At 41.5% G+C, this 24554-nt stretch overlaps 1 protein-coding gene across 2 annotated transcripts in view; it reads left to right on the top strand.

Annotated features, from left to right (window-relative positions):
- Window positions 1–24554, top strand: part of TEX9 (testis expressed 9) — an 85626-nt gene that overhangs the window by 21646 nt on the left and 39426 nt on the right. For both annotated transcript variants that reach the window (XM_073587007.1, XM_073587006.1), the window contains 5 exons: window positions 6169–6232; window positions 18240–18319; window positions 22194–22242; window positions 23558–23637; window positions 23805–23983. In XM_073587007.1, the coding sequence (XP_073443108.1) occupies window positions 6169–6232; window positions 18240–18319; window positions 22194–22242; window positions 23558–23637; window positions 23805–23983 (452 nt within the window). The remainder of the gene's footprint in view (window positions 1–6168; window positions 6233–18239; window positions 18320–22193; window positions 22243–23557; window positions 23638–23804; window positions 23984–24554) is intronic.

Raw genomic sequence — 24554 nt, 5'->3', positions numbered from 1 at the left:
TCCACTTCCGGATGATGCTCCCAACAGTGGAGACAGGTAGGCCCAACTCCTTGGAAAGGGTTTTGTACCCCTTGCCAGCCTTGTGACCCTCCACGATCTTGTCTCTGATGGCCTTGGAATGCTCCTTTGTCTTTCCCATGTTGACCATGTATGAGTGCTGTTCACAAGTTTGGGGAGGGTCTTAAATAGTCAGAAAAGGCTGGAAAAAGAGATAATTAATCCAAACATGTGAAGCTCATTGTTCTTTGTGCCTGAAATACTTCTTAATACTTTAGGGGAACCAAACAGAATTCTGGTGGTTTGAGGGGTTGAATAATAAATGACCCTCTGAATAAACTTTTCACAATTTAAAAAAAAAATTAAACAAAGAAATAACATTCTTTTTTGCTGCAGTGCATTTCACACTTCCAGGCTGATCTACAGTCCAAATGTCACAATGCCAAGTTAATTCCGAATGTGTAAACCTGCTAAATCTGCAGGGGGTTGAATACTACTTGTAGGCACTGTATATCCCCTGTGGCTGATGCTACTATACTATATATCCCCTGTGGTTGATGCTACTATACTATATATCCCCTGTGGCTGATACTACTATACTATATATCCCCTGTGACTGAAGATATTATACTATATATCCCCTGTGGCTGATACTAAAAGGAGGAGCATGAGGTGCAGGAGGAGGCTGTGCAAAAAGCAGAAGCATGAGGTGTATCAATAATACTTGGGTAATCATTTAGTTAATTTGTGTTGCAAATCTGTAGTGTTGAATATATGATGTGAAATGTTTTATGCGCAATATAATCATTATAATTTGTTATAACTAACCACAGTTAGTTACTATTCCCGGGCAACGCCGAGCTCTTCAGCTACTGTGTATGTGTATATGTATATATACTGTATATATGTGTGTGTCACTGACGTGTATATACAGTATGTATTCTATGTGTATATAATTATTCTATTCTAAGCTGTCAGTGTGATTTTACTGTAGTCGCACATGAATTGTTGGCTTTTCAAAGGACACCGGTGCGTAAAAATCAGACAGCACTCGCATGGTCCAAGTACTGTGTGATTTTTTTTTTTTTTTTTCTCACACCCATAGGCTTGCATTGATGAGTCTCGGTGAAAATCGCAGCGTGCTATGATTTTACCTGCACGCTGTATACGCCAGAGAAAATAAACGGTGATGTGGGCTGCCCCATAGATGAACACTGGGCAGAGCGCTATGCGATGTTTTCTCACATAGCACTTGTCCGTATTCTACGGTAGTGTGACTCCGGCCTTAATATGATTATTGCGGTATCAAACTTGTACATTTTTTTGTAAAATTCATTTCAAGAGTTCTTATCACCTTCGAAAGTCACGCGTATGCAATGGCCACTCATCGTCATCCCGTCCCATCGGCTCCGCTCGAGTGGGGAACTCGACCACAATGGTGACGTACTGTTTTCCCAATGTCAGGAAGATAGTAAAAGGAGCTTGTCACCGTGAAACTTCAATTTCAGCTAGAGTCCGACGGGAGACTTAGCACCCATCAAAATCAGACCTACACCGTAGGTTTACCTTCTTTAGTTTTCCAGAAAATAAGGGCTCCTTGTGCACCCTTGGAATGGTTGAGAGCTCGGTGCACCACTCCACCTCTCAATTGGCATCCACACCTGATTGGCTTTCTCCCCCCCCCCCCCCCACAGCCCACCCACCCCATGCTCAGTAGTTACAGCTGTCGGATAGGTTTCCCCCCACTTGGAACCATACAATATTGGTCTCTGCTTAAAAATCCCATTTGTGCAATTTTCTCAATAAACTTGATGTTTGTGTTACTTTCATGTAAAGTATTACTGGATTTCATTACAATTCATTTACATGAATTGGCTGAACTTTAATCGTTTTTAAGAAATCTCAATATGGAAGAGGCCAGGAGCCATTTGGTGACCTGCATTTCTTGCTACATGTTCACAGACTTACCAGTGGAAAAGCCAAACTTCACATGCCACAAATGCAAGCTTGTGGCCCTGTTGGAGGAAAAGTTGCAAAATCTCGAAGAGAGGTTAGCTACGTTGAAGATCATTAAGGAAGGTGAAGAGTTCTTGGACAGAGCAGAATTATCTCTTCATGTTACAGAAAGAGAAGAAATTCGAAGTGCACCTGAAGAAACAGAGGAATGGAGACATGTGACCCAGAGAAGCAGGAGGATCAGGAGGCAGTCAGCACCCATACTTCTCAGGAACCAGTACCAGGCTCTCACGCAGGAAAACGATGAAGAAATACATCAGGATAAGACTTTGCCAAGAAACAGCAACCTTGTACGCCTTCAGAGTCCTCCTGGATGGAGAAAGAAAAATGTTGTGAAGAAGAAACGGAGAGTGGTGGTCATGGGGGATTCCCTGTTGAGAGGAACAGAGGCCGCTATCTGCAGACCGGATATAACTTCAAGAGAAATGTGCTGTCTTCCAGGTGCAAAAATTAAAGATGTGTCTGACAGGATATCAGGACTCTTCAGACCTACAGATGACTACCCATTCCTGCTACTACATGTGGGGACAAATGACATCGCAAGAAATGACCTGGAAACCATCTGCAGAGACTTTGAAGACTTAGGCAAGAAAGTGAAAGAACTGGGAGCGCAAGTGGTCTTCTCTTCCATCCTCCCAGTGGATGGCCATGGAACAAGGAGGTGGAATAACATTCTGCAGGTGAACAACTGGCTACGTCGATGGTGCCGTCAGCAACGATTTGGATTTCTGGATCACGGAGTGAATTACTTATATGATGGACTACTTGCTAGAGATGGGGTGCACCTTACGAAGACTGGAAAGCATGTATTTGGAAGTCGCCTTGCTACACTTGTAAGGAGAGCTTTAAACTAGAACAACATGGGAAGGGAAGCAAAAGACAAGAAAAAGCCATACACCTGACAAATGCTATTGAGAACTCTGCTATTAGAAGTGGAAAGGAAGAACAAAGACAAAAGAATCTAATTAATAAAAATATTGGAGAAAGAGAAACCTATCACAAACTAAAATGTTTCTATACTAATGCACAAAGCATGGGCAACAAACAAGGAGAATTGGAACTACTAACACAGGAAAAGAAATATGATGTTATTGGAATCACTGAAACTTGGTGGGACATTACACATGATTGGAATACAAGACTAGAAGGATACAACTTATTTGCAAGAAACAGACTTGATAAACGAGGAGGAGGTGTCGCATTGTATGTTAGAAACGTGTATATCTGCACAGAGATTGAAGCTACAGAGACTGGGAGTTCTGTGGAAACTGTTTGGGTAAGAATACAAGGACAGAACAATGGAAAGGACACCATTGTAGGCATTTACTACAGGCCGCCTGTGCAAGCTGAAGATATGGATGAACTCTTTATGCATCAAATGGCCAAGTTCTCCAAAAAATATGACATAGTTGTCATGGGAGATTTCAACTATCCAGACATTTGTTGGGAATCTCTCTCAGGCAAAACTAACAGGTCAAGGAAATTCTTATCCTCTCTTGCTGACAATTTTATCTTCCAAAAGGTAGGGGAGAAAACAAGGGGAACTGCTACCTTGGATCTAATCCTTATAAACAGGGAGGAAATGGTTGAGGAGGTAAAAGTGGCTGGGACCCTAGGAGGTAGCGACCATGCTATTTTAGAATTTTGGATAACTAGAGGAGGAAGACCTGTGAAGACTCAGACGTCAAGGTTAGATTTCAGAAAAGCAGATTTTAAGGGATTCAGAAAGAGAATTGGAGGGATCCAATGGCTGGATATCCTTAAATACAAAAATGTCCAGGAAGGATGGGAAATCTTGAAAAATGAAATTCTCAAAGCACAATTGTTAACAATTCCGAAAAGAGGGAAGGATAGGAAGCATTTAAGGAAACCAGGATGGATGAACACAGAACTTAAGCACATGCTAAAAAGGAAGAAAGAAATGTTTATAAAATGGAAAGAGGGAGGCATATCTAAAGAAGAATATAATGCTGTCTGCAGAACCTGCAGGGCACAAATCAGATTATCTAAAGCTGAAAATGAATTGAGGCTTGCAAGAGATGTCAAAAGCAATAATAAAGGATTTTGGGGATATGTCAAAAGTAAAAGAAAAGTCAAAGATGCTATAGGATTTTTACAGGATGAAAATGATGAAATGGTAAGACAGGATGTTGAGAAGGCTGAAGTTTTAAATTCCTATTTTGCATCTGTTTTCTCTCAGAAAGGAAATGTAACATCAACTGTTCTTCACTGTCCTATTAAGGGAATAGAAGAATCCAGGATATGTATAAACAGAAAGATAGTGAGGAAACACTTAGCTAACCTAAATGAATTCAAGTCTCCAGGTCCAGATGAATTACACCCCAGAGTACTGAAGGAGATAGCCGAAGAAATTTGTGAACCCCTCTCCATAATCTTTGAAAATTCTTGGAGAATAGGAGAAGTGCCAGAAGACTGGAGAAGAGCAAATGTTGTTCCTATCTTCAAAAAGGGGAAGAAGGTGGACCCAGGCAACTATAGGCCGGTGAGTCTGACTTCTATACCAGGAAAATCTTTGAACAAATTATTAAACAACATGTATGTCAGTACCTGGATAAGAATGAAGTGATTAAACAGAGTCAGCATGGGTTTGTAACTAATAAGTCATGTCAGACTAACTTAATTTCCTTCTATGACGGAATCACTGATTGGGTGGATCAAGGAAATGCTGTAGATATAGTATATCTTGATTTCAGCAAAGCATTTGACAAAGTCTCATACAATCCTTATTGAAAAAATGACTAAGTATGGAATGGACAAGGCAACTGTAAGGTGGATTCATAACTGGCTTAGTGATCGGACCCAAAGAGTGGTTGTAAATGGCTGCACATCCAGTTGGAAGAATGTCTCAAGTGGGGTACCACAGGGCTCTGTCCTGGGCCCTGTATTGTTCAACATCTTTATCAACGATTTAAATGAAGGAATTGAGGGTAAACTGATTAAATTTGCTGATGACACAAAGCTAGGAGGGATAGCTAATACTAGAGAAGAGAGAGAGAGGATTCAAAAAGATATAAATAAACTGGAGCATTGGGCAGCAACTAACAGAATGGTTTTTAACAGGGAGAAATGCAAAGTACTACATCTGAGCAATAAAAATGAAAAAAGCATATACAGAATGGGAGGAATAGGGCTAAGTGACAGCACATGTGAAAAAGACTTGGGTATACTAATAGATCACAGACTGAATATGAGTCAACAGTGTGATGCAGCAGCAAAAAAGGCAAATGCAATTCTAGGATGTATTAACAGAAGCATACAGTCTAGATCACGTGAAGTCATTATTTCCCTCTACTCCTCTTTGGTCAGACCTCATCTGGAATATTGTGTCCAGTTTTGGGCACCACATTTTAAAAAAGACATCAACAAACTGGAGGAAGTTCAGAAAAGAGCAACCAGAATGGTGACCGGTCTGAAAACCCTGTCTTATGAGGAAAGGTTGCAGGATTTGGGAATGTTTAGTTTGCAAAAGAGAAGACTGAGAGGAGACTTAATAGCTGTCTACAAATATCTAAAGGGCTGTCACATTGTAGAAGGATCAACTTTATTCTCATTTGCACAAGGAAAGACTAGAAGCAATGGGATGAAACTGAATGGGAGGAGACACAGATTAGATATTGGAAAAAACTTTTTGATAGTTAGAGTGATCAATGAGTGGAACAGGCTGCCACGAGAAGTGGTGAGTTCTCCTTCAATGGAAGTCTTCAAACAGAGGCTGGACAGACATCTGACTGGGATGATTTAGCGAATCCTGCTTTGAGCAGGGGTTGGACCAGATGGCCCAGGAGGTCCCTTCCAACTCTACGATTCTATGATTCTACATCTTGGTTAAGTAACTGGGTCTGTGGGTGTGGGGCCATGATGTAATATTGATGTATTTTGGTTAAGGACAATTCTAGATTTTTTTTTCCTATTTTAAGAAAGGAAAAAAAATAAAACTTTTTTACGAAAAAGTAAATGAGCCTAGCTTGAAAGGGATGTTTGAATCTGGGTGTACAGAAATCAGGAAATTTACTTTGGTCTTCTTTCTGAATTATCTAACCTTTCATAAAGTTTTTAGCTTGGACAGTACAATCCATACAAAGCACGGGGTCCTCATCTTGTCTGCTTTATTGTATATTTCATTTCTTTACTTAGACGACTAAATGCTGAACTAGAGGCAAAAACCGCTGAGCTGGTACGTGAGGCTGAGGAAGTGATGGTGAGTAATCCAGACAGGTGTTGTCTTTTCTAGAACCGTGAAGTCCTGAGCTGACAGGGTTTTATATTGTGTATGTGACTTACTACTTACACCACTGAACATTTGCAAGATTAGAAATGGAGATGCAACAACTGTATTCCTCTTATATGCAGCACATGCTATTTTCTGCATCATTTATTTTTAAGCAGTGTCATTTAAAGGGAATCCGTCAGCAGGTTTTTGCAATTTAATTTGATCCGTCAGCAGGTTTTTGCCATTTAATTTGATAGCAGCTATATGTAGATGCTGAGAGCCTGATTCCAGGGATCTGTCATTTACTAGGCTATGTGCTGTAGTTTAAATACAATCAGTGTTTATTTAAACACATTTATCACAGCAGGACTAGGTGTTGTGTGGATGCCAGTCCAGCTAATTTGTATAACCCCGCCCCCACTACTGATTGGCAGCTTCCTGATAATGTGCAGTGCATACATGAAGCTGCCTATCAGGGGTGGGCATTCTGACCACTGCTACATATACATCAGAAACAAAATAGACACCACAATAGGAGAATAACAAAATATTGTACCAATCTTTACATAATAAAATAATATAGAATCAAATAATACACATATTAAATTACTCCTTGTATGTCATAGATTTGAATGGAAACCATTCGATACTATAGTAAGAACAAACCACTATGTGTGGACAATCCAAAAAATATATAAAGACAATGGGACTAGAATATGTATAAAAAATTATTTAATCTTTAATAAATCCGATTTAGGCAATCATAAAATTATGTAAAAGCAAGTGCCAATGGCATACCAAAAAAGAATTATGCAATCACAATGTACATAAATATGATCATTCATGAGGACTGTCAAATAAGATGTATAGTAATGTAATAGTATATCTCCATAACTGTGTGAACCAATATAAATATTGCATACCCGTAGTGTGGAGACAGCCTCAAGGTAATGCCCGGCACTCCCCGACGCGCGTTTCGGAACCAGCGTCCTGACGTCAGGACGCTGGTTCCGAAACGCGCGTCGGGGAGTGCCGGGCATTACCTTGAGGCTGTCTCCACACTACGGGTATGCAATATTTATATTGGTTCACACAGTTTTGAGTATTATTATATGGTTATACACTGTGTTATAGGTTTGTTCACCACTATGGCATATTAGTAACATGGACTTTTATACTAGTTTACAACCTAATTGCGGGTAGAATCACTCTGCTGCGGTATGTGTTAATTGGTTATATATAATTTTTAGTTCACATATTGTTTATACCTTTATGCACTTAATCCTTTATAAATATCTGTGTGTGATATGGAGATATACTATTACATTACTATACATCTTATTTGACAGTCCTCATGAATGATCATATTTATGTACATTGTGATTGTATAATTCTTTTTTGGTATGCCATTGGCACTTGCTTTTACATAATTTTATGATTGCCTAAATCGGATTTATTAAAGATTAAATAATTTTTTATACATATTCTAGTCCCATTGTCTTTATATATTTTTTGGATTGTCCACACATAGTGGTTTGTTCTTACTACATATACATCAGAGAAAACTGCAGCAAGCGGCCCAGTAAGTGATACATTGCTGGAAATCGGACTCTCTGCCCCAAAATCATGCAGCTTTCAGATTCCATAGCACAAATCTGCTGAAAGATTTCATATAAGGCATTGCTAGGAAATTCCAACACTTTAACAAATCATATTTTATATTGTGATCGCCACTGTAAAAAATGTTGTTTGCTAGGGAGCAGCCAGCACCTGCCTCCAGCAGCAGCGATTGGAGCTGGCTCTGATCACTGCTGTTGAAATACTTAGATGTCACTGTTATCCTGTGATAGCGGCATTAATTTGGTAGAAACTCAAGGAATGGGGTTTGCTAATGCGGCCATTGATCCCCACAATTGTGTGGTGCCGATGAGTTATTATGGCAGCCGGTGGCATGGTGACTTCACAGGAGAACATGAATTTCACCATATACTGCAATACAAAAGTGTTGCAGTATGTCTTGCAAGCCATAAATCAATTGCTGGCACCTAAAAATAAATAAATACATATATATAAATATTTATACTGTATATCCTAAATGTTTAAATCTCCCGTTTCCTATTCCCAAAATATAAACATTCGGTTGTGCTCAAAAGTTTACATACCTCGGCAGAATTTTTGCTTTCTGGGCCTTTTTTCAGAGAATATGAATGATAACACCAAAACCTTTTCTCCACTCATGGTGAGTGGTTGGGTGAAGCCATTAGTCAAACTACTGTGTTTTCTCTTTTTAAATCATAATGACAACCCAAGACATCCAAATGACCCTGATCAAAAGTTCACATACCCTGGTGATTTTGGCCTGATAAGGCCTGTTTCACACTTCCGTTTTTTCAAATCCGTCAAAATCCGTTGGTTTCCGTAAAAAAACGGATCCGCCATTTTTTTGCAGGATCCGTTTTTTTTGTCCCATAGACTTCCATTAGTGGTTACCGCGGATCCGTCAAAAAAACGGATCCGTTTTTTTAAAAACGGATCCGTTTGCATCAGTTTCCGTCAAAAAAACGGAAACGGATCCGTTTGGCGGACACAAAAACGGAAGTGTGAAACAGGCCTTACATGCACAGAAGTTGACACAAATGGATTTGAATGACTACTAAAGGTAACATCCTCATCTGTGACCTGTTTGCTTGTAATCAGTGTGTGTGCATAAAAGCTGAGTGAGTTTCTGGGATCCAGACAGACTCTTGCCTCTTTCATCCAGCCACTGACATTTCTGGATTGTGAGTCATAGGGAAAGCAAAAGCATTGTCAACGGATCTATGGGAAAAGGTAGTTGAACTGTATAAAACAGGAAAGGGATGCAAAAAGATATCCAAGGAATCGATAATGCCAGTCAGCAGCGTTCAAACTGTGATTAACAAATGGAAAATAAGGGGCTCTGTAAAAACAAAACCACGGTCGGGTAAACCAACAAAAATTTTGTCCACAACTGCCAGGAAAATTGTCCGGAATGCAAAAAAACCCCACAAATAACATCAGTTGAAATACTGGACTGTCCGAAAACTAGCGGTGTGGATGTTTCAAGATGCACAATAAGGAGACACTTGAAGAAAAATTGACTGCATGGTCGAGTCGCCAGAAGAAAGCCATTACTGCATAAATGCCACAAAGTATCTCGCTTACAATATGTAAAACAGCACAGAGACAAGCCTGAAAATTTCTGGAACAAGGTAATTTGGAGTGATGTGGCTAAAAAGATAAATTTTGGTCTCAACCATAAACATTACATTTGGAGAGAAGTCAACAAGTCCTATGATGAAAGGGACACCATTCCTACTGTAAGGCTGGGATCACACTTGCGAGTGTGCGGCTGTATGTATTTCTATGCAGCCGCACACTGCGGTCCCGAGTGCTGGTGGCAATGCCAGGTATTGATGCGAGAGACTTGTGCGAATTTCTCGCATTGTACTCGCAAGTGTGACCCCAGCCTAAAGCACGGAGGAGGATCGCTCATGTTTTGGGTATGTGTGAGCTACAAAGGCACAAGAAACTTGGTCAAAGTTGAAGGAAAAATGAATGCAGCACGTTATCAGCAAATACTGCTGCGCATGGGATGTGCTTGGATGTTCCAACATGACAACAATCCAAAACACAAGGCCAAGTCAACCTGTCATTGGCTACAGCAAAACAAAGTGAAGGTTCTGGAGTGGCCATATCAGTCTCCTGACCTCAATATCATTGAGTCACTCTGGAGAGATCTCAAGTGCGCAGTTCATGCAAGACAGCCCAGGAATTTACAGGAACTGGAGGCTTTTTGCCAAGAAGAGTGGGCAGCTTTTCCATCTAAGAAAATAAGAACCTTATCCACAACTACCACAAAAGATTTCAAGCTGTCATTGATGTTAGAGGGGGCAATACACGGTATTAATAAATGGGGTATGTAAACTTTTGATCAGGGTCATTTGAATATTTTTGGTTGTCATTCTGATTTAAAAAGGGAAAACACAGTAGTTTGACAATAAATGGCTTTATCCAACCACTTACCATGAGTGGAGAAAAAATTTTGCTGTTATCGTTCATATTCTCTGAAAAAAGGCCAAGAAAGCAAAATTTCTGGCGGGATATGTAAACTTTTGAGCACAACAGTAATTAGCATTTGGTATCCCTGGAAAAGTCTGATCTAACAAAGTAAAAATAGCGGTATTTAGAATGCAGAATTTATTGTATTTTTTGGACTCTTCCCCTCCCGCAAAAATGCAATAAACAGAGCAGAGATCAAAACATGTTTTGCCACGCAGATTGGTAGAGACAAGTAAAATATAACATACATCTGTGTGTGTGTGTGTGTATATGTATGTGTGTGTGTGTGTGTATATATATATATATATATATATATATATATATATATATATATATATACATATACACTCACTGGCCACTTTATTAGGTACACCTGTCCAACTGTGTGTTAAGACTTAATTTCTAATCAGCCAATCACATGGCGGCAACTCAGTGCATTTAGGCATGTAGACATGGTCAAGACAATCTCCTGCAGTTCAAACCGAGCATCAGTATGGGGAAGAAAGGTGATTTGAGTGCCTTTGAACGTGGCATGATTGTTGGTGCCAGAAGGGCTGGTCTGAGAATTTCAGAAACTGCTGATCTACTGGGATTTTCACGCACAACCATCTCTAGGGTTTACAGAGAATGGTCCGAAAAAGAAAAAAAATCCAGTGAGCGGCAGTTCTGTGGCCGGAAATGCCATGTTGATGCCAGAGGTCAGAGGAGAATGGGCAGACTGGTTCGAGCTGATAGAAAGGCAACAGTGACTCAAATTGCCACCCGTTACAACCAAGGTAGGCAGAAGAGCATCTCTGAACGCACAGTGCGTCGAACTTTGAGGCAGATGGGCTACAGCAGCAGAAGACCACACTGGGTACCACTCCTCTCAGCTAAGAACAGGAAACTGAGGCTACAATTTGCACAAGCTCATCGAAATTGGACAGTAGAAGATTGGAAAAACGTTGCCTGGTCTGATGAGTCTCGATTTCTGCTGCGACATTCGGATGGTAGGGTCAGAATTTGGCGTAAACAACATGAAAGCATGGATCCATCCTGCCTTGTATCAACGGTTCAGGCTGGTGGTGGTGGTGTCATGGTGTGGGGAATTTTTTCTGGGCACTCTTTGGGCCCCTTGGTACCAATTGAGCATCGTTGCAACGCCACAGCCTACCTGAGTATTGTTGCTGACCATGTCCATCCCTTTATGACCACAATGTACCCAACATCTGATGGCTACTTTCAGCAGGATAATGCGCCATGTCATAAAGCTCGAATCATCTCAGATTGGTTTCTTGAACATGACAATGAGTTTACTGTACTCAAATGGCCTCCTCAGTCACCAGATCTCAATCCAATAGAGCATCTTTGGGATGTGGTGGAACGGGAGATTCGCATCAGGGATGTGCAGCCGACAAATCTGCGCCAACTGTGTGATGCCATCATGTCAATATGGTCCAAAATCTCTGAGGAATGCTTCCAGCACCTTGTTGAATCTCTGCCACGAAGAATTGAGGCAGTTCTGAAGGCAAAAGGGGGTCCAACCCCTTACTAGCATGGTGTACCTAATAAAGTGGCCAGTGAGTGTGTGTGTATATATATAATTTTTTAGTATCTCTGCGGGTCAGTAGGATTGCACAACACATCGTCAGGTCATTTTTACTCCACACCGAATCTGGTTGAAACAAAAAGATGACGGAATTTCAGTTCTTGCACATTCTCACCTTGTTTCCAGTTTTCAGTATACAACCCCTGGTAAAAATTATGGAATCACTGGCCTTGGAGGATGTTCATTCAGTTGTTTAATTTTGTACAAAAAAAGCATATCACAGACATGGCACAAAACTAAAGTCATTTCAAATGGCAACTTTTTGGCTTTAACCCCTTTCTGTCATGTGAAGTACTATCCCGTCCATGTGCTCTGGGACTTAATTCCCAGGGACGGGATAGTACGTCACAGCGATCAGCGGCGCCCACGTGGTGAGCGCCGCTGATCGCGGCCGGGTGTCAGCGGATTATCACAGCTGACACCCGGCACAATGTGTCAGGGGCGGTCACGGACCGCCCCCGACACGTTAACCCCTTGAACACCGCGATCAAACACGATCGCGGTGTACCGGGGGTTAAAGGGAAGCATCGACAGGGAGGGGGCTCCCTCCGTGCTTCCCTGAGCCCCCCACAGCAGCGCAATGTGCAGCGCTGCTGCGGGGGGTTCCATCCCTGCAGGTCCCCGAATCCACGATGGCGATGGCGAACTTCGGGGGCCTGCAGGGAGCCGGCTTCCTCATGCCTGCAAAGCGCAGGCAAGGAGGAAGCCTTGTGCAGTGCCTGTGACAGATCGCTGATCTGTCACAGTGATCTGTGATGTGACAGATCAGCGATCTGTCACAGGACAGTGATGTCCCGCCTGGGACAATGTAATAAAGTTAAAAAAAAAAAAAAGTGTAAAAGTAATTTAAAAAAAATCGCTAAATAAATTAAAAAAAAAAAAAAAATATTCCCTAATAAATTAATTTTTTTGAAATAAAAAAAAGCAATAAAAGTACACATATTTGTTATCGCCGCGTCCGTAACGACCCGCCCTATAAAACTGTCCCATTAGTTAACCCCTTTCACAAACCCCTTAAAAAATAAAAATAAAAAACCAAGCAAAAAATAATGATTTATTATCATACCGCTGAGCAAAAAGTGCAATAACGCGCGATCAAAAAGACACACATAAATATGCATGGTACCGCTGAAAACGTCATCTTGTCCCGCAAAAAACGAGCCACCATACAGCATCATCAGTGAAAAAATAAAAAAGTTATAGCTCGCAGAATAAAGCGATGCAAAAATAATTATTTTTTATATAAAATTGTTTTCATTGCTTAAAAGCGCCAAAACATAAAAGAAAGACCTAAATGAGGTATCGCTGTAACCGTACTGACCCAAAGAATAAAAGGGCTTTATCAATTTTACCGCATGCGGAACGGTGTAAACGCACCCCCCAAAAGAAATTCATGGAACGCTGGTTTTTGTTCATTCTGCGTCCCAAAAATCGGAATAAAAAGCGATCAAAAGATGTCACATGCCCGGTCATGATACGAATAAAAGCCTCAACTCGTCCCGCAAAAAATAAGACCTCACATGACTCAGTGGGTCAAAATGTGGAAAAATTATAGCTCTCAATATGTGGTGACGCAAAAACTATTTTTACAATAAAAATGGTCTTTTAGCGTGTGACAGCTGCCAAACATAAAAACCGCCATAAATAGTAAATCAAACCCCCCGTTATCACCCCCTTAGTTAGGGAAAAATAATAAAATTAAAAAAATGTATTTATTTCGATTTTCCCGCTAGGGTTAGGGCTGGGGTTAGGGCTGAGATTAGGGTTAGGGGTGTGTTGGGGTTAGGGTTGGAGTTAGAATTGGGGGGTTTCCACTGTTTGGGCACATCAGGTGCTCTCCAAACGCAACATGGCGTCTGATCTCAATTCCACCCAATTCTGCGTTGAAAAAGTCAAATGGTACTCCTTCCCTTCCAAGCTCTGCCATGCGCCCAAACAGTGTTTTACCCCCACATATAGGGTATCAGCGTACTAAGGACAAATTGCAAAACAACTTTTTGGGTCCAATTTCTCCTGTTACCCTTAGGAAAATAAAAAAATTGGGGACTAAATGATCATGTTTGTGGAAAAAAATACGATTTTTTTTTTATTTTCACGCCCGGGCATTATAAACTTCTGTGAAGCCCTTGGGGGTTCAAAGTGCTCACCACACATCTAGATAAGTTCCTTAGGAGGTCTAGTTTCCAAAATGGTGTCACTTATGGGGGGTTTCCACTGTTTAGGTACATTCGGGGCTCTCCAAAGGCAACATGACACCCGCAGAGCATTCCATCAAAGTCTGCATTCCAAAACGTCACTACTTCCCTTCCGAGCCCCGACGTGTGCCCATACAGTAGTTTTCTCCCACATTTGGGGTATCGGCGTACTCAGGACAAATTGGAAAACAACTTTTGGTGTCTAATTTCTCCTGGTACCCTTGGGAAAATAAAAAAAAATGGGGACTAAAAGATCATGTTTGTACGATTTATTTATTTTCACGCCCAGGCGTTATAAACTTCTGTGAAGCACTGGGGGGTTCAAAGTTCTCACCACACATCTAGATAAGTTCCTTGGGGGGTCTAGTTTCCAAAATGGTGTCATTTGTGGGGGGTTTCCACTGTTCTGGTACATCAGGGGTTTTCCAATCGCGACATGGTGTCCGATCTCAATTCCAGCCAAAAAATTCAAATGGCGCTGCTTCCCTTCTGAGCTCTGCCATGCGCCCAAATAGTCGTTTACACCCACATATGGGGTATCAGCGTACTAAGGACAAATTGCACAATAACTTTTAGGGTCCTGTTACCCTTGGGAAAATAAAAATTGGGGGTGAAAAGATCATTTTTGTGGAAAAAATATGATTTTTTAATTGTACCGCTGTACGTTATAAACTTCTGTGAAGCCCTTGTTGGTTCAAAGTTCTCACCACATATCTAGATAAGATCCTTGGGGGGGGTCTAATTTCCAAAATGTGGTCACTTATGGGGGGTTTCAACTGTTTAGGTACATCAGGGGCTCTCCTAACGTGACATGGCGTCCAATCTGAATTCTAGCCAATTTTGCATTGAAAAAGTCAAACGGCGCTCCTTCCCTTCTGAGCTCTGCCATGCGCCGAAACAGTGGTTCCCCCCCACATATCAGGTATCAGCGTACTCAGGACAAACTGCACAATAACTTTTGCAGTCCAACGTCTCCTGTTACCCTTGGTAAAATAAAAAAAATTGAACCTGAAGAATTTAAAAAAAAAAAAAAAAAGTTAAATGTTAATTTTTTTTAAATATTCAAAAAATTCCTGTGAAGCACCTGAAGGGTTAATAAACTTCTTGAATGTGGTTTTGAGCACCTTAAGGGGTGCAGTTTTTATAATGGTGTCACTTTTGGGTATTTTCTATCATATAGACCCCTCAAAGTGGCTTCAAATGTGATGTGGTCCGTAAAAATAAAATGGTATTGCAAAAATGAGAAATCGCTGGTCAACTTTTAACCCTTATAACTTCCTAAGAAAAAAAAAATTTGGGTTCCACAATTGTGCTGATGTAAAGTAAACATGTGGGAAATGTTGCTTATTAAGTTTTTTGTGTGCCGTATCTCTGTGATTTAAGGGCATAAAAATTCAAAGTTGGAAAATTGCAAAATTTTCACCAAATTTCTGTTTTTTTTTCACAAATAAACGCAAGTTATATGAATGAAATTTTACCATTAGCATGAAGTGCAATGTGTCACGAGAAAACAATGTCAGAATCACCAGGATCCATGGAAGCGTTCCAGAGTTATTACCTCATAAAGGGACAGTGGTCAGAATTGTAAAAATTGGCCCGGTCATGAACGTGCAAATCACCCTTGGGGGTTAAGGGGTTAAGAAACACTAAAAGAAATCAAGAACAAAAAATGTGGTAGTCAGTAATGGTTACTGTTTTTGACCAAGCAGAGGGGTAAAACTATGGAGTCACGCAATTCTTTGGGAAAAAATTATGGAATCACCCTGTAAATTTTAATTTCCAAAGCTAACACCTGCATCAAATTAGATCTGCTCGTTAGTCTGCATTTGAAAAGGAGTGAGCACACCTTGGAGAGCTGTTGCACCAAGTGGACTGACATGAATCATGGCTCCAACAGGAGAGATGTCAACTGAAACAAAGGAGAGGATTATTATCAAACTCTTAAGAGGGTAAATCATCAAGCAATGTTGCAAAAGATGTTGGTTGTTCACAGTCAGCTGTGTCTAAAATCTGGACCAAATACAAACAACATGTGAAAGTTGTTAAAGGCAAACATATGCTGGTAGACCAAGGAAGACATCAAAGCGTCAAGACCAGAAACTTAAAGCAATATGTCTCCAAAACAGGAAATGTATAACAAAACAAATGAGGAACGAATGGGAGGAAACTGGAGGCAACGTCTGTGACCGACCTGTAAGAAATCGCCTAAAGGAAATGGAATTTACATACTGAAAAGCTAAATGAAAGCCATCATTAACACCTAAACAGAAAAAAAACAAGGTTATAATGGGCTAAGGAAAAGCAATCGTGGACTGTGGATGACTGGATGAAAGTCGTATTCAGTGATGAATCGCGAATCTGCATTGGGCAAGGTGATGATGCTGGAACCTTTGTTTGATGCCATTCCAATGAGATTTATAAAGATGACTGCCTGAAGAGAACATGCAAATTTCCACAGTCATTGATGATATGGGGCTGCATGTCAGGTAAAGGCACTGGGGAGATAGCTGTCATTACATCTTCAACAAACGCACAAGTTTATGTTGATATTTTGGACCCTTTTCTTATCCAATCAATTGAAAGGATGTTTGGGGATGATGAAATCATTTTTCAAGATGATTATGCTTCCTGCTATAGAACAAAAACTGTGCAAACATGCCTTGAAAAAAGACACGTAAGGTCAGTGTCATGGCCTGCAAATGGTCCGGATCTCAATCCAATTGAAAATCTTTGGTGGAAGTTGAAGAAAATGGTCCGTGACAAGGCTCCAACCTGCAAAGCTGATCTGGCAACAGCAATCAGAGAAAGTTGGAGCCAGATTGATGGAGTACTTTTTGACACTCATTAAGTCCATGCCTCAGAGACTGCAAGCTGTTATAAAAGCCAGAGGTGGTGCAACAAAATACTAGTGATGTGTTGGAGTATTTTTTTGTTTGTTTGTTTTTCATGATTCCATATTTTTTTTCCCACAGAATTGAGCGATTCCATAATTTTTACCCTCTGCTTGGTCTAAAAAAGTAACCATTACTGACTACCACATTTTTTGTTCTTGATTTCTTTTAGTGTTTCTTAAAGCCTGAAAGTTGCCGTTTGAAATTACTTTAGTTTTGTGCCATGTCTGTGATCTGCTTTTTTTCTCCAAAATTAAACAACTGAATGAACATCCTCCAAGGCCGGTGATTCCATAATTTTTGCCAGGGGTTGTAGTAAATTGTAAAGTAATTGATTTTACTCAAAACTGTATCTGGTCTCTCAAAAAATCAAACCTACCTGTGTCGGCAGAAAGTGTAAAATAAGTATGGGAGCCTTTGGAGATATGAAATATGATAGCACAAGGATGAAAATTGGCTTAGACATGAAGGGGTTAGTAGAAAATGTTGTGCTGTTTTGTCTATACATCTCCTATGTGTTTCCATGGATGCCCTGCGTAGTCTTATCCTGCATTTGTACTCCCTTTCCTCTGACCCCTACATGTCCGACTGATAGTAATTGTGTATCTTTTATAGTCTAGAAAGTTATTGAAGGGAATGTCCACTTCTTGGCCGACCTCTTCCTAAATACTATTTTCCCCAATGTACAATAAAGCTATGAGCCACTCTCCTCCCGCACAGACACTGGGGTCTCTGAGTCTCTGAGGGCTCATGCGACATTTCTATTCTAAGTGAGCCCTGCAGCTGTAGCCAATGGTTGGCTTCGCTCACACGTCCTACAAACGAAGCTCGGATGTCTGAGATAAATTTGAGATCTGCTGCCCATTAGTTGCTGATTGGCTGAAGGGCTTACGTGGCATAAAAATGTCAGGCAAGCCCTGGGAGACCCAGCCCCATTATTGCTGGATCCGTGTGGGAAGGAGGGTTCTGCTATCTTTTTTTTTTTTTTTTTTACACTGGGCAATACGGTATTTAAGAAGGGGTTATCTTAGTAGAGGACAGCCATGTTTTGTCTCACAAGGTAGCAAAAAGACATATGACATATTAAGTGCGAGGTTCATGATTGTTGAAGGCAGCACCTAAGGTTATGTTCGTTCTTCCTTCATAACGAGTCATAATTTACAAGACCTGCAGCACTTTTCTCACTGTGTGAATTACTCTGTTTTTGTGAAGTAACTTACATCTTCACCTCCTTATAACAGCGAGAGCAGCAGCAGCTCCTGTCACGACCAGCACTGTCGCAGGTTAAACTTTTTGATGAAGACGAGGATGAAAATTTAAGGTAGTATATTTTTATAACCCATTTTTTTTGGGGGGGTATCCTTTAACACATCTGTAGTTAGAGCGGTCTTACTGACATAGACGAGCACATGTTTATTCCCAATTTTTGAAGATGGAAACATCCCAAACATTTTTGACCATACCCCACAACTACGCATTCCAGCCATACCTATTAATCATTTCTTTCCCCTCACCCTGGGCACATTAAACAAGGGTTAGAAAGTGATGGACAACTCCTTTCAGAAAAGAGTTTCCTATAAGGCTATGTGCACATGGTGCGGATACTGCTGCGTTTCCGCAGCGGTTTTGGACCTGTGGAAACGCAGCAGTTCCGCAGACCCAAGTACAGTACAATGAAACCCTATGGGTTTTCAAAAACGCTGTGCTGACGGTGCGGTTTTTTCCACGCGGTTTTTCTGCGGTTTACAAACTGCAGCATGTCAATTGTTTGGGCGGTTTCTGCAGCGGTTTCACACCTTTAACATAGTAGAGGTGTGAAACCGCAGACAAAACCGCAGGTCACTTTACCTGCGGTTCCGCGTGGAAAAAAACGCAGCTGAATCTGCAACGTGTGCACATAGCCTAAGCTCTGTTAGTATTAAGAATGAACAGTATATGACTCGTCCTTCCTGGGCCGTGCGCTGAGTTTCTGCTGTTGCTCCCGGTGTCTGTTCTTGTCTACAGCGCTGATACCACTTTGACAGTGTAGCAGCCAATCAGTAAGCTCAGCTGCCTGACGAACTTGTGTCGTCTACTTGTGCAGAGCTGCGGTGCTCACTCCATGTCATGGCGGCACCGCAGACAACAGCAGAGCAGCGGCAGAGACTCGGCTCTGGATCCGGGCAGACTAAGTAAGGCACAGTTTTTAATTTTTCCACCGACAGAGCTGATAGTAAAAACTATGCTGAAAGAGGACAACCCGTTTTAAGTCTGTTAAACCATTTTGTTGTCCTGTTTCATTTTAGGGACTATGGTGGTTGTGACAGTTCGGCACATTCAGCAGAACAGAGGGGCAGAGGCCCAAATTCACGACTGTCCCACAATAACACATGGCCTCCATAGTACCTTTATATACCTCTGACTTTATTTGAAAGTATACAGAGCCGTCGCATGTTTCATTGGCCGCTGTATCTATGGAGATATTCTCTCTAAACTGGTGCTTCAAAATGAAATTAATATTTCAATGTCTAGTATTAATTTGACTTTAACTTCCTGTAACTTACCATCATTTTCCAATAGTTAGCTTTTATTTATTAAGAAATTTGATAAAATAAAACTATACATTGTAGTTTGAGTTGCTGCTAATTGATTTGAATATCTCATTCCATCGGCCAAGACAGGTGTCTGTAGCTGCTGCACGGGAGAGGGAACACCGCATGTTAGCTGCTGACGGCTGCGACTCTTCTTTTTATTACCGGCTTGGCGCCATGTGACACTTGTTATGTAGTGCCAGGCCAGCTAATCAAAATAAGGGCCATGGATGTCAGTAGGTAAGAGATGGTACTTCTCCCGAATCGTGGCCACCGACCTCTGTCCTGGGTGGAGGAATGGGACGAACTAATGAATTAATATCAACTGTAGTTGTATTTATAGAATGGGAGGTCATCCAATCACACTCATTTCCATATAATCTCCATCTACTAGGACATCCCCTTCTCATTTCCCATGTTTGGCCCCATTAAAATAAAAAAGCTTATACTCGCCTTTGGTGCCGCTACCATCCCAGCCATGTGAGCCTTCTTGTTCCTGGGGCTCGCATGAGGTTGTTATCACACATGAGCCCTGCTCCCAATCAGCACGGGTGTCACTGATCCCTTCTTCAGACGTGTAAGTAATCAAGAAGAGATGAGAGTTGCGGCTGGCCACTCACTTCCTGTTAATTACTTATATGACTGAATGCGGGGACAGTGACGCCAGTGCTGAAGGGCGCAGGGCTAACATGTTATGAAAACCTCATGTAAGCCCTGGGAATGTGAGTGCTGACATGGCTGGAACGTCGCTGGCACGAGAGGTGAGTATAAGCTTTTTTATTGTAACAGGGACAAACAAGGGGAATGCGAAGAGATTGTCTAGTAGTGGACAACTCCTTTAAAGGGAATCTGTCATCAGGTTTATGCTAAGTAACCTGAGGACAACATGTGGTAGAGGTTATTACTATTATTTGTTTATACAGCACCATTGATTCCATAGTGCTGTAATGAGAAGGGGTTACATACAAAATACAGATCACTTACAGTAACCAAACTAACAATGGTAGACTGGTACAGAGGGAAGAGGACCCTGCCCTTGTGGGCTTACATTCTGCAGGATTATGGGGAAGGAGACAGTAGATCGGGCGTTGCAGTAGCTCTGGCGGTGGTGAGGTGGCAGTGTGGTCATTGCAGGTTGTAAGCTTTTTTTTGAAGAGATAGGTTTTCAGGTTCCATCTGAAGGATCCAAATGTGGTGGATAATCGGACGTGTTGGGGCACAGAATTCCAGAGAATGGGGGATATTCAGGAAAAATCTTGGAGGCGATTGGGTGAGGAGCGAATAAGTGTGGAGGAGAGAAGGAGGTCTTGGGAAGATTGGAGATTACATGAGGGAAGTTAATGGGAGAATAGTTCGGAGATGTATGGTGGAGAAAGGTTATGGATGGCTTTGTAGGTCAGTGTTAGTAGTTTGAACTGTATACGTTGGGGAATTGGCAGCTGATGATGGCATTTACAAAGGGGGAAGCGGAGGAGTGGTGAAGGAGAGAGATGAACTAGTTGGGCAGCAGAGTTAATGACAAACTGGAGAGGTGCGAGAGTGTTAGCAGAGAGCACCATGGAGAACGTTGCAGTAGTCGAGGCGGGAGATGATGAGGGCATGCACAAACATTTTGGTAGAGTGAGAGTTGAGGAAAGGACGGATTCTGGAAATATTTTTGACCTATAGGTGACGAGGTGGCAAAATCTTGGATGTGTGGTTTGGACACGGCAGAGTCAAGGCAGTCAAGCCAAAGCAGTGAATTACCGGTACAGGAGAAAGTGTAATGTCATTTATTGTGATAGACAGATCAGGTAGGGAAGATATGTGAGATGGAGGAAAGATAATGTGTTCAGATTTTTCCACATTGAGCTTGAGGAAGCGAGAGAAGAAGGATATGGCTGATAGACATGCCAGGATTTTGGACAGCAGAGGTGACGTCTGGGCCAGAGAGGTAGATCTGGGTGTCATGCCATGGGACTTTGAATTGTCCTAGGCCAGTGGTACTGATGGAGAAGAGTAGGGGTCCTAGGACAGAGCCTTGAGGGACCTCAACAAAGAGAGAATGGGATGAGGAGTAGTGTGGAAGTGGGAGACGCTTAATGTGCGTTTGGAAAGGTATGAGGAGATCCAGGATAGGGCAAGGTCTTTGCTAAATGAAGAGAGGATGTGTATTAGGAGGCAGTTGTCAACTGTGTCAAAGGCAGAGGGCAGGCCTAGAAGAAGGGTTAAAACATATCATGCTGTGAGGTGTTGTTTGCTTAGACTTAAGGATTAATCACCTGTTGATAAGAGTGCTTTCACTATTAGGCAGGCACATTGGCAATCTTCCAATTTTGCCCCCTCTCCTGTGATAAGCAGCTCCCTGTCTATAGCCATTGTATATACAGAGCCTGATGTGGGCGGGGTTAGTTTCCTCAGCTCTGCTGCATTGCTAAATCTAAAAGCTCTGATTGTGTCAGAACGGCTGCACCCAGTAACCTAAGTGATACCTAGTTGGATTCAGGGTCTCTTTGCTTTCATCATGCTCCTCAAAGAAGCTGTAGTAAAAACCCGCTGACAGATTCCCTTTAATGAGATGCAAAAGCAGGCTTTTTTAATATTTGTATTTTCTATATTTTAATAGTTATTCTTTTATTTTTTGAGAAAACTCCTCTCCCCAGAAGTACCAACTCTAACTCTCTCCCACGTCAAGGTAATTAGATTATGCGTACAGTATAATTGTTAAAAAAAAAACAAAAAACATCCTAGCATAGTTTTGTTATAAATGAAACCTGACCTAGTGACAAAAAGTTATTGTTCTGCTAGCTTCTACCCCGGGTACCATGTCTGTACCTCACTGCTACAATTGTGATATCAGGTTTTATGTAAAGAAAGATTAACCCCATAAAGGGAACCTGTCATGTTGAAAGTGTCAGATCTGCAGGCAGGATGTTAAAGGAGTAGTAGCTGATCAGATTGATAGACTTTTTGTGGGAAAGGTTTCACTAAACATGGCATTTTATTCATTGACATTTCTGATGTGTATATACATGAGTCTACTGGGCGGTCCCTGTGGGACTGAGCATGGAGAGATAGCTGTCAATCACTTGTAGGGATGCCCACTGGACTCATATGTATACACGCACACCATAGATTTCAGTGAATAAATGACAAATTATCCTGATTCCTTCCCTTAATATTCAATGGGGTTTCAATACAATGGCGGAATATTTTTCACAGTCAGTGCCTGCCTGTAATCACATTGATTGGAGCTGTCATTCACTGGTACTTGCTCCCATCTCCACCAGGACAATGCAATTGTGGAGTACTAATGTGTTGTCATGGGGGCCAGGGACTTGCTGAGGGCCTTACCTGCTGCCATTTTAGCCCTATTATGAAGACCTACATATTATAATTGGATTTGTATTTCATTTTTCACATGCATAAATCAATGGTGTCATTCAAAATTACAGTCTGCCATCTGTTTTTTGCTATTTAATCTTGCAGCAGCATAATATAGGGCAAGAAAACCTAATTCCAGGGATGTGTTATGTGCTGAAGTTTCAATGCAATCAGTTTTTTATCAGCAGGAGATTATCACTGTCTGACTAGGTCTGACATGCAATCCAGTCCAGCTAATCTGTGTAGCCCTGCCCCCACCACTGATTGGTTGCTTGCTGACAATTCACAGTGTACACAGGAAGCTGCCAGTAAGGGGTGTGGGCGGGGATATGCAGAGCACCGCTTTCTGACCACTGCTACATCTACATCAGAGAAAACAGGGATTCTATCAAAACTGCTCTAAGCGGTCAAATAAGTGACACATCGCTGGAATCAGGGTCTCTGCGTCTACGTCATGGTGCTATCAGATTACATAGCAAAAACTGGGTGACAGATTCCCTTTAAGCGGTATAATACGAATTACAGTGTAATGAGTCCAGCATAACTTATGATAAAACTTTATAGATATTAAACATAAAATCGTTGACTTTAGATTTGTACCTAAAATAGAGGCTTTCATTTTTCAGACTGATGGTAAAAGTGGCACAAAACCTTCAGCACGGAACAGACCGCACACTGCAACGAACGCAAAAAAACAAGCAGCAAGGTAATTCTGCTGCATTGTTACAGCGAGCAGTCTGATAATCTGATTTTATACTGTAAGATCTAAAATATTTCTACTTAAATCCTTGTATGAACTGTCTTCTATCCTATAGTTTGTTTTTAACGGGAATGTCCTATACATATATATTTATTTATTCTCTTTGTTTCAAGACCTAGACCAAAAACAGCGGACGTGCGCACTGCCAGTGACGTTGCAATCCCAACAGATATTGTGGACTTCTCCCTTGCGAAAACCATTAGTAAAATTGAAAGCAAACTAGAAGCGGGTGAAGTGCCTGAAAACGCTGAAGATGATGTCATTCCAGGAATAAACAATGACATTGGAGCAGGTATTTTAGTTCTCTATATAAGACAGAATCTATCGCAATTAAAGGGAACCGGTCAGGTCCCCCGCGCCCCCAGAACCACCAGCAGTTGTGTCTGCATATGTAAAGACGCTGCCTCACCTGCCCTTCATTACATTACACTACACACACAAAAAAGTATTTCTAAAGTCCGTTTATGATATGTAAATGAGGGCTGTGACTAGTCGAAGGTGCGTTGGTGTCCCCAGACTAGTCGGCTCACTAATCATGTGGGCATGATAACATAACTTACAAGGGCCAGCATCATCGCAAGCGTTGTACTTACCTCGTGAATGCGTGCAGCTTCTTCCTCTCGCCTCATTGATCATCTGAATCCGGATATACGTGTCCCGGCCTCAGAGGGGTACACTGCACATGATCGGAAGTGCAGAAGTGTGTGACCCGCACGCTGTGAGGGTTCTCTGTGAGCCATGGGCGCATGACCGCAAGTATGTGATCACCTACTGCTTGGGCACAGCCTCACTCAGTGCAAGTGTATTGAGAGCGACTGGACACAGTCTAGTTGGAATGTGCATACTTGCGGTGACTTAACCGT

The sequence above is a fragment of the Dendrobates tinctorius genome, unplaced genomic scaffold (assembly GCF_039654945.1).
Source record: "Dendrobates tinctorius isolate UK_male_01 unplaced genomic scaffold, ASM3965494v1 ptg000097l, whole genome shotgun sequence".
NCBI classification, from domain to species: Eukaryota; Metazoa; Chordata; class Amphibia; order Anura; family Dendrobatidae; genus Dendrobates; species Dendrobates tinctorius.
Note: the sequence above shows the minus strand (reverse complement) of the source record. Positions and strands in the feature narration are given on the sequence as shown.